Source organism: Mchenga conophoros, linkage group LG12 (assembly GCF_057382185.1).
Source record: "Mchenga conophoros isolate Kocher_MC1m ecotype Shallow Benthic linkage group LG12, M_conophoros_male_GT1.1, whole genome shotgun sequence".
Classification (NCBI taxonomy): Eukaryota; Metazoa; Chordata; class Actinopteri; order Cichliformes; family Cichlidae; genus Mchenga; species Mchenga conophoros.
The window spans coordinates 38,594,950-38,606,023 of record NC_140537.1 but is presented as its reverse complement, the minus strand read 5'-3'; the positions used below and the strand labels follow the sequence as shown (position 1 = coordinate 38,606,023).

The window sequence follows — 11,074 nt, the reverse complement described above, 5'->3', positions numbered from 1 at the left end:
ACCGAGACAAGACGGAGACAAGACGGAGACAAGACGGAGACCACGTAAAAGTGGTCTCGAGACATCAAGTCTACTTCAGTCTCAGCTGAGTGTAGGCCTCCAACCTTATAAACAGGACACTGACTGAAACTAGTAGCACTGACAACAGTGCGCTGTGAGGTGACTAAACACATCACTGTGTTTAGTGATGTGTGGAGCGAGGACCCAAATGCAGCCTAACCGTAGCCCGGCTGGAGCAAACAAACATAATGGAAGCAAACTGATCTCTGTCATGGTCGGCTGTGTGGCAGGCAGGCAGGAGTGGTGGACCCAAAATGCAGGACTCTTAGGAAACGAGGGTTCAACTGAAAATGCAGCTTTACAAAACTCACAAAAGCAAACAAAACTCTAAACTGAGATGCAGGAGGACTGGAAATCATGAACACACAGCAAGTGCGGGTGAACAGACGTTAACGACGCGACACTGACACAAAGACACACTGGGCTTAAATACACTGAGGGAGTCATCAAGGAATTAGAGACAGAAGGGGAACACAGCTGGGAGAAATAAGACCTAACGAGACAGGGAGAGCAAAGCCGGAACACTGACATCAGACAGGAACAAGAACCTTCAAAGTAAAACAGGAAACAAAACACACTTTACTAAGACACAGACTAGACAGAGAGAGACAGACTCGACACTGACCAAAGTCTACTAAATAATAATCATAATCAAAACAGTATCACTGATAAATCAAATCATAAATCATAATCTAGAAAAACACCAAAGGATGAAAAACAGAAAGCTGGGTCAACATGACCCAGAACCGTGACAATCTCAGTGCACATGAGACAGAGGCCCAGACATGACTGAGCTGAGGGAGAGACAGATACGAGCAGAGCAGAGAAACAATACACAAGATCTCAAACCTCATTCCAGAAATAACTAACACTTCCACGCAAACACAAACCCGGGACAGCGACAGTCTGTGAGGGACCCGCAACCCAAACCAGGTACAAAACGTAGGACTGTAGAAGATGTTCATCAAGGGTTGCAGTTTCTCCGGGTTTAGATGGATTCTGATGGCCCCAATTCCCAGGTGGTGCAACACCTGGTGGTGCAGATGCTCCTCAGAGACAGAAAGGCCTCGGAGGTCTGCAGCCCAGTAAGAGCAGAACCACCAGAAAACCCAGATCTGATCTCACAGCAGTCTCAGCCTTCAGACGTTGTTTGCTCTTGTTGTGGTCACCGCGCCCTCTAGTGGGCGCTAACAACACCTCACTCAGTTGGTCTGTTTTATTAAAATTCTCCAAAATGCTTTAGTGTTGACCTTTGATCGTGTTTTCTGGCGTCGCGAGGAGCCCGGCCGGCAGCAGACAGGTGACTGCCTGCGTTCTGATAACCTGAGAGTCAACAGTGTTAGGTAAGACCCAAAACCCCCTGCTGAGTAAACTCACCTTTGTTACACACTCAGCTCTGCATACAAACAAACAGGAGCTTCCACCTCGGTTGTGTTTCATTGAGGACCCCCAGCCGTTTGCCAATAGCCGAGTAAATGAATAACTAATCAAATCCAGCTGTGTCGCTCAGTTCTCTGCAGAGCTCAGTGTGCTTCTTACCTTCAGGATGAAGGTGTGTGTCCTCCTCGCGTGTGTGTGGCTTCTCTGCTGGAGGTCGGAGGCTCAGTCCAGCTCGTAAGTCTGTTTGAACTTTATTACTTGTTAATGAATGTTTTATTACCCTGCAGCCTCCCATTTACTGCCACAGCTGTTTTGGGCTTAAACAGCTGTGTTCATGTTCAGCTGCAGGGTGTGCAGAAGAAACAAAGGGTCAGAACAACTTATTTGATGCCCAAGCACAAAGAAGCTTGTAGCGTCCTGCATTTCCTCAATCAGGCCGGCCGTGTCAAACAGCAGAGAGTCAGCGTGGTCCTCGTTAGTCCTGTTTACCGTCCATCAGGTCACCAGTGGATAAGTGAGGGTTAAGGTTAGGTTGAATTTCCCCACATGCTAAACATGCCCAGCTTTTCAAACTAGAAGATTTTACCTCTCAACCAAATCTCATAGATCCATTTTGACCTTCCAGCTTTCCGGCACGCCAAACAGGTGAAAATTCCATATAAATGTGATCCTATTCCAAACAGGTCGGTGGAAACCTGTGGGTGTTAAGAGGTTAAGAACCACAGAATCAATAACCTCTATAGACAGGGACAAGGTTTTTGTGCAAGAAGCTTTTGTTGACCAATCACATTTGACCGGGTGAGTCACACACCTCCAGGAGAGCGTTAACCAACCCAAACGCCCCCTTGCTCAACGGTCATGTTTACCAAGGCTTCAGCAGGTTCCAGTACAGGTGCAGAGCAGTCGGGGCTGTTTTTGCAACCAGCATTTTAAATTTGCAGCTGCAACAAAGTTTGTAGTGATAGGTTTGTAGCTTGAACCTATTCGCTGGAACGTTGAAGGCAATATAATTACACCGCAAGCAAGACACGAAGTAGGCAAAGTTCTTCATGTTTCTCGTGCACGGGAGAGAACCGGACAGACGCCGTTCCTTCGCTTGACCCCAGTTGCTCTCGTTCGTTCTCCCGTAACACTGTTGTTTTATTGAGGCTACATGAATATGCATAGGTTCATTAACATATGATGTCTACATACAAACAAAGAGTACCGTGTGTGTGTGTGTGTGTGTGTGTGTGTGTGTGTGTGTGTGTGTGTGTGTGTGTGCATTACTGCTGATCAAAGGGTCCTATAACATAAAAGCACAAACGCAAACATCCTTGGTCAGGAAGAGGGTAGCCTCCCCCTCACCCTAGATGGTTCACCCTAGATTTCCCCCAGGGATCAATAAAGTATTCTGATTCTGATTCTGATTCTGATAACACGGTGAGGAAGTCCAGCATTTAAAGCACTTAGACTAGAACAGACGTAGCTACGTTAATCCTACCATAAAACAATAAGACAAGGTACGACCTCTCTCGTGCTCCCAGAGTGCTCTCTAATGCACACAAAGTTTGCAGACTATCACTACACAATTGATTATACACCTCTAAGCATATATGGTTAAATATTTCTAAGCATAAATGACAATCAACAATACAAAACCTAACATGTAGTCTTTCGATAAAAAGAGCTGCAAGATAACGTTGTTGTGAGTTGGCACTATGTGATAAACTGAAATCTTCACACCGAGTTCTGAGTTTCCAGCAGCCTGAAATAAACCAAAATTACATCCAGTTGACTTTAAAGACCCCGAAATAAGAAGGTGGAAAAAACTACTAAAGGTTTGTTTCACCCTTTAAAGACACCTTTGAACTCTTTGGGTACTTCCTGGAGATTGAGAGCATTGGACTTGTGAGGATGTGTGTGGGGGAAACAACTCGTAGCTTGCATGGAGTGTGAGTCTGTGAAGGTTCTCAGTCATCCAGGTCATCGTAGTCCAAGGAGCTCGGAAAGAAAAGGGTCTGGACTTCTTTAAGCTGCTTGACGACGCTTCATCTGAGAAGCTTCTTCAGGTATAAGGTTAAATGGTGGAGAGTCCCAGATTAGACTATCCTCTCTACATAATCGCACGAGCCAAGGAGTGATTATGGAGGTCTCCGTCTTCTAAAGAGAAGACAGATGGTTTGAAAGAGGAGTGAAAGAAGCATCTTTGTCCACTTTGAACGGCCATCTTTGAACAGAGGCGGGGCTTATGACCCCAACTGTCTGCCTATAATCCAGACACCTTAACGCCCACATCCAGGGCCATCTGACCTCAGTTAGTCACATGACAGGGTGGGGCTAGGTTTCACAATGAGCTCACCCGAAACCCTGGTTGATTGTGACCCACACCCGTTTTCACACCTTGGCTCGTGTGATTAGGTGGAGGATCATCAGGGGGTCCTTTGTCCCTCTTTGGGGGGACTCTCCGCCATTTGACCCTAGAACTGAAGAAGCTTCTTGGATGAGAGGTGAAACGTCTTCAAGCAACTTACAGAAGTCCAGATGCTCTTCTTTCCAAGCTACTTAGACCATGGAGCACTAGCTTTGAGTTGTTTCTGACTCATTGGAATAACAGCAGAATATTCATTGAGCATAAATATGCTTTTTGAAAATGTAATTTCTTAAATTTAAATTTGATACGAGTCTGGACAAACGTTCACAGACTGTATGTGCTGATGATATGTGCAAGTATCAACAGCATAAGCCGCTCTAGACGAACGTGACAAACTGATAACAACCTAAATATGCATCACTTTAAAACGTCTCCTCTCTCAGGTATCTGATAACGGCACCTCTATCACTCCGCCTGGACGCCGTGGAGACCGTGGTGGTGCAGCTGTTTGGTTTTACAGGTGAAGTCAACGTCTACCTGTTCCTGAAGACGTCAATGGCTCCGAATCACCGGGTTCTGGCTCGGGAGGTCGTGACCCTCAATGCACAAAATAACCACCAGGCTGACGCCAAAGTCCGGGTGAGAAAAGATGCTAACAGGCTAACACCTGCAGTTTAACTGAAGGCATCTGAAATACTTATGATGTCACTTCCTTTTTACAGCTGTACCCAAACCAGCTGGACAAGAGTGCAAATCATGTGATTCTCCATGTGCAGTCAGACGTGATCAATCAGCACCAGTCTGTGCCCATCAGTCGCACCAATGGCTTCCTGTTCATCCAAACCGACAAACCGCTGTACACGCCGCGTCAGAGCGGTGAGAGAAGTTTGTCCCAGTTCAGACTCCAGCCTTCTCCTCATTAATCTTATGTTTTATAACCCATCTTTACACTCAGCTAGTCAGGTGGTTGTCTTGTAGTCATAAAGACAGACTGGTTTGGGGGTCAGAGGATAGAGGGTGTGGCCTGTTGAGGCTGCTGGAGCTCAAACTGCAGAAGAAGTTCATGGTGGTTCTGATAGAAAGGTGCCACAGTACACAGAGCATGCAGTTTGTTGCATAAGGGACGCATAGTCACGGACCAATCACGTTACCCGCGCTGACCCGTGTTCAGCTGACAGTACCAACGATGGGCACGAGAGCTTCAGAACTGGACCACAAATCACAAATTATACAGCTCCAAATCCCAACAACAGTGTCAAGGTGCTTTATATTGTAAGGTAGACCCTACAATAATACATACAGAGAAAAACCCAACAATCATATGACCCCCTTTGAGCAAGCACTTTGGCGACAGTGGGAAGGAAAAACTTCACCTGGAGGGGCGGGGCCATCTGCTGCGACCGGTTGGGGTGAGAGAAGGAAGACAGGATAAAGACATGCTGTGGAAGAGAGACAGAGGTTAATAGCAGATATGATTCAATGCAGAGAGGTCTGTTAACACATAGTGAGTGAGGTAGAAACACCCAGTGCATCATGGGAATCCCCCGGCAGCCTACATCTATTGCAGCATAACTAAGGGAGGATTCAGGGTCACCTGGTCCAGCCCTAACTATATGCTTTAGCAAAAAGGAAAGTTTGAAGCCTAATCTTGAAAGTAGAGATAGTGTCTGTCTCCTGAATCCAAACTGGAAGCTGGTTCCACAGAAGAGGGGCCTGAAAACTGAAGGCTCTGCCTCCCATTCTACTTTTAAATACTCTAGGAACAACAAGTAGGCCTGCAGAGCGAGAGCGAAGTGCTCTAATAGGGTGATATGGTACTACAAGGTCATTAAGATAAGATGGGGCCTGATTATTTAAGACCTTGTATGTGAGGAGCAGGATTTTGAATTCTGGATTTAACAGGAAGCCAAACAGGAGAAATCTGCTCTCTCTTTCTAGTCCCTGTCAGGACTCTTGCTGCAGCATTTTGGATCAGCTGAAGGCTTTTCAGGGAGTTTTTAGGACTTCCTGATAATAATGAATCAGGTGGAAAAGATCAAATATTACTCAGTGAGTTGAACTTTTTTCCTCATGCGTGCAGATTAAAGAAGAAAGAATCAGATTTTACAGACAACTGTGTTACTGCTGTGTGTGATCAGCAGCATTATGAGCTCATTGTCTGTATCATCAGGAATACAAAGACACAGATACATCAGTTAAATGTTTTTATGATGGAGGGGCGTACCATCTAAGCTGATGTTTATAAAATGTCCTTTGGGAGCTTCAGGCATAGCTGGACTGGAACCATCAGCTGCTGATTTGGAGATGTCTGTTTAAGAGAACAGATAAATAACTTCAATCTGAATTCCAGCTGCATGTTAACCACTGTATCAATGTACCTGTATCATAGCAAATTACAGTTCAATGTCCAATGTGTAAAAGAGGTCATATAACTGGAGATCCAGTTGGGCCACTGGTCGGGGGGCTGCTCCCTCCTGAGTCTGTGTGCTGTTGGCTCCAGCCGATCCAGGAGAGAAGGACAACCGCTGCCTAAGCAAAACCTGTAGTGATCCTGTACGTGTCAGGAGTATCGGAGCAGCTGAGACGCATTTTTTCTAAACACCGGGTCTCTGTGGCTTTTAAACCTCAAAACACGCTGCGCCAAAAACTGGTCCACCCCAAGGATCGGGTCCCCAACACAAACAGAGTAACATGGTGCAGGAGGATTGGCAGGATTTATACATCGGGGAAACCAAACAAGCTCTGGCAACACAGCAGGGCCACCTCGTCAGGCCAGGACTCTGCAGTCTGTTTACGCCTACAGGCCAGTGGTCACTCTTTCAAGGCAACACGTTCTCACTCCCAAAGCATAACATTTTACGCTAGGTGACAAATCGTCAACATATTACGTTTTCGGCTACACACTACGTTCCTAAATGACGACCTCGGAAAAATGAGGAAATATGAGAACCGTCTGAGTTCTCATGTTCTCCCCGTGTTCGCGTGGGTTCCCTCCGGGTACTCCGGCTTCCTCCCACCGTCATGCAGCTTGTGGGGATAGGTTAATTGGATAATCCAAATTGTCACTAGGTTTGAAAGTGAGTGTGAATGGTTGTCTGTCCCTGTGTGTTGGCCCTGCGACAGACTGGCGACCTGTCCAGGGTGTACCCCGCCTCTCGCCCTATGACAGCTGGGATAGGCTCCAGCGCCCCCCGCGACCCTGAAAAGGATAAGCAGAAGTGAATGGATGGATGGATGGAGTACCGTCTGGACTCAATCTACACATTCGCTCTTTTTCTTCACATCGCTTAGAAACACGCTACTTAACATCATTAAAGTCCCGGTTAAGGTCAGGAATAAGGTTAGGTTTAGGGCTGGAATACAGGGCTGGAACGTCTATTACCGCGGGAGCATCATTGCACTGGATTTCAGCCATAACCCGCAGTGTACCATAAGAACGCCGAAGGTCTCCTTTCGCGTTCCTCAGGAACGCCGCGGGACGTGACAAAACATCGGCATGTTACGCCTCGGGAGTGAGAACGGGCTGTTCAAGGATGGGGGATGTACACATCCTGGACAGGGAGGAACGCTGGTTTGAGGGCGGAGTCAAGGAGGTCATTTACGTGAAAAGGGAAAGACCATCTCTGAATGGAGGAGGGAGCCTAAGGGTACATCTGTCACCATCTTACAATGCTGTGATTGTAGCCATTCCCCAACTCTCTGTGAATGGTACATGGTCATAAACTGACCTCACAGCCCATCGTTCATTCAGTGCTGCTAGTGTCAGTCAGTACAAATGTGCTGTTTATAAGGTTGAAACCTGCAGTCAGCTGAGACTGAAGGAGTCACCTGATGATGATGAAACATTTCTCCCACCGAACAGAACCAGATGGACAGAATCAGCCTTTTGAGACTTGTGGACATGATCAAAGAAGGTAACAGTACAGCTACCTGCATGTGGGAGAGGGTTCGTATACCTGGAAGTCCACTGGAGACTCCGCCCCCTCGCTCTCTAAGTCAGTCAGTTCTGTCTCCTCTCTGCTCTAACACGTGTCCTCAGTTTCCATGAGAAGCATTGGTGTGTGGTGTCTTTGATCAACAGGTTCATATGGCTTCATAGAGTTTGGTAGATCTCCTCAGCCAGTCCTTGCATAGGGTTCCTGTTAAGGTCTCCATCAGCTCAGAGCTGGAGTTCATCTTTCAGGCTGTCTTTGTCATGGTTTCTGTAGTCGGATGGTTCTCATTAACCTAAAAATTCAGACGATCCTCTTTCAGGTTCTCCGTTACACCATCACCCTTGTCACTCATACAGCTGTGCTTCTGTTCCCAGTCAAAGTGAGGGCGTTCTCCTTGAACCAGGAGCTGAGACCGGCTAATCGCAGCGTCTACCTGACATTTAAGGTAAGCGGGAAGTTGTCCTGTGTAGTAGCAGGTGGGTGCAGTGATGGGTTCCATAATATCTTACCCTCTCCCTCCCGCCAGGACCCGGACCATACAACAGTGGACATTGTGGAGATGGTCGATGTGAACAATGGAATCCCATCTCTGCAAAACCCCTTTAAGATCCCCGTCAACCCAAAGTAAGAAATAAGAGTGTAAAACAAGCGACACACAGCTGCGTGGTCGTGTATCTAAGGTCGTGTCTGTGATTCCAGGTTGGGCATTTGGTCCATTGAAGCTTCTTACTCCAATGATTTCACCACAACAGCAACCACCGACTTTGAAGTTAGAGAATACGGTACATTATAATATCATGAAGCAAACTGCTGGTGCTGATCGAGGGTAAAACACGCGTTATTAATGGCTTTCACCCTGCATCAGTTCTTCCCAGTTTCTCCATCCAAGTGGAACCAGAAGCAAATTACATCAGTCACAATTTATTCACCAGTTTCAACTTCAAGGTTTCAGCCAGGTGAATAAACATTTCTGCACTGTTTATAGACTTTCAAATAATTTAAAGCTGTCAGTTACACACGAGTGGTATTTTTACCTGTCCCAGGTATCTCCACGGCGCTCCGGTGGCTGATGGTGACGTGTTTCTGCGCTACGGCTATGTTAGTGGGAAAAGTCCGCCAGTTATCATCCCAAACTCTATCATCAGAGAAAGTGTAAGAGACATGAACAAACACCAGGACACTTGTTATTATTATTATTAATGCTGATTAATGTTGACAGTATTGTTATTTGAACCATTTCACTCGTGCTCCAGCTGTTTTATGCTACAGAAACCATCCAGGTATCCAAATGTTCAGCTTTTTCAGGATGACTGATGTATTACTTTGACTTTTTGTAACTTTTATAGTTGTTTTTTCAATATTTAGACTGTTATGGATTTATTTTATCAGGCAAGTTTACTAATAACCAAAACAGATGTTTTGAAGTCACAGACGGTCCATTTTAGCTCAGACCTGTGTGGTGTGTGCGAGACCTGCCATGGTATTCACCTCGTACACTACTCACTTGATCTGAATGCCAGAGGTTGTCACAAATCTTACAGGTCTCCAAACAGGTACTGAACTTCAGCTCCGTGTGGAGGTGGGAATGCTCGATGTGGTCTCTTAAAAAGATCGCAGAGTGAATCAGTTTGTCCTCCTGGTTTAAGCAGTCTTCAATCAAATCTTTGACTGGACTTTGGGGGATAGTCAGGCTCTTTGTCCAGCTGCTTCACAGTGCTGGTGTTTTTTAAGAACCAGCTCACATTTCAGAATGTTGATTTGAACTTTGGCACCAAGACTGCAGAAACACTGTGTTTGCTGCATCTGCAAATTATCTATGAACCTCTTACAGCAATCCCACTGACAGTTGATGTGGTCAGTGTTTCTAACTTTGGGCGTATTTTTAGGGTGTTACCTGCCTAAAGAGAAGCTGACATTATTCTAGTGGTGTTAGGTTATTGACGATCCTCCTCCAGGTGACTCTCATCATGTAACTCATATCTGTTGTGTTTCTTTGACAGCGGTGTCTGTGTGTGTCTCTTTCAGTTGTCCTCAGCAGGTGACGTGCATGTGAATGTTAATATGCAGAAGGTTCTGTCTGAATACAATGGACCAAAAGACCTCAACAGCCTGCTGGGGAAGTACCTGTACATAGCTGTACTGGTGGAAGAGAGCACAGGTGAGCATGGATCACTGCTCTTAGCCCGATTCTTTGAAATACTTAAATATTTAATTTGTGGGGCGGATTTTGTCTCTCAGGTGGTATTACTCAGGAGACCGAGTTTGCTGCAGTGAAGTTTGTCAAATCACCTTACAGCCTGAGCCTGGTGTCCACGCCCCCCTTCCTCAAACCTGGACTGCCTTATAACATCCAGGTGTGTGTCACAGAAGCTCTTTATGTGTAACGTGTGGTTCAGGCAACCGTCGCTCAGTTTGAAGCCTTTTTGAGGGATTGTGCGATGCCGTGTTCAGACCAGGTTTCATGTCGTGGTTCTCGCACGAATACAATCGCTGTGCTATAGAAGCACTTCACATCCCACAAATACTTTCCCATTATAGCCAATGGGAGCGGGAGCAGTATTAGTGATAGCTGCAGTCGTTTCACAGCGGCATATCTTCAGGGTTTTCAGAACCAGGAAGTCTGATTGTGCTTACTTTTTTCTGAATCCTCTTCTTCTTTGCTGTGCTGACGTTATCTTCCATTTGTGAGTGTCCATAGTGTCCCAGGCTGTGGACCAACCTCAGAGAACAGGTATTAGCACCACAGCGTCAAAATCATTTTTCACCAAAGCTCAAATAGTTTCTGAAAATGCTAGTTAGAAAATGACCCAACTAAAAACTAAAAACATTGATAGGAAACTCGCAGAACAGACTAAACAATATATGAAAGGACACAGAGGGCAGTGTTATAACACAAAAAAACACAAGAATCCAATAATTCCAAACTGTGGGTCAGAGACCGATGACCACAGCAGGCTGCCCAGATGCTGCCCACTCCTGATCCTCCATTTCAGTTTAACCCTTTCATGCATGAATTATGACAGCCTCAGTCAGGATTTCTTAAGTATTTTTATTCATCTTTGAACTTCATTTTTTTTAAACATGTACTTTTTGAAGAGTTTTTTTTACATGTCCACTTAGGTGGACAACATATGTGTCAGTGGGTGGCAGGTATGGAGTGACACATTAGTGTCCAGTGTAGTGGTTTATGTGCAAGTATACCATCAACACTGACACAAATACAAGAGCACGGCCTTTGAATAGCTGTCCACTGTAGTGACCACTATGTGTGAAAGGGTTAATTCAGTTCTATTCATAGAGTGCCAAATGATAACAACAGTGCTTCATACTGTAAGGTAAAGACTCA

General features: G+C 45.7%; 1 protein-coding gene across 3 annotated transcripts in view; it reads left to right on the top strand.

The window, feature by feature from the left end:
* Nucleotides 1-1,547: 1,547 nt before the first annotated feature.
* Nucleotides 1,548-11,074, top strand: part of c5 (complement component 5) — a 35,283-nt gene continuing 25,756 nt past the window's right edge. For all 3 annotated transcript variants that reach the window (XM_085295718.1, XM_085295719.1, XM_085295721.1), the window contains exons 1-10: nt 1,548-1,674; nt 4,237-4,432; nt 4,516-4,669; nt 8,103-8,173; nt 8,255-8,352; nt 8,428-8,510; nt 8,594-8,684; nt 8,772-8,880; nt 9,754-9,886; nt 9,967-10,082. In XM_085295718.1, the coding sequence (XP_085151844.1) occupies nt 1,607-1,674; nt 4,237-4,432; nt 4,516-4,669; nt 8,103-8,173; nt 8,255-8,352; nt 8,428-8,510; nt 8,594-8,684; nt 8,772-8,880; nt 9,754-9,886; nt 9,967-10,082 (1,119 nt within the window). In that variant the 5' untranslated portion in view covers nt 1,548-1,606. The remainder of the gene's footprint in view (nt 1,675-4,236; nt 4,433-4,515; nt 4,670-8,102; nt 8,174-8,254; nt 8,353-8,427; nt 8,511-8,593; nt 8,685-8,771; nt 8,881-9,753; nt 9,887-9,966; nt 10,083-11,074) is intronic.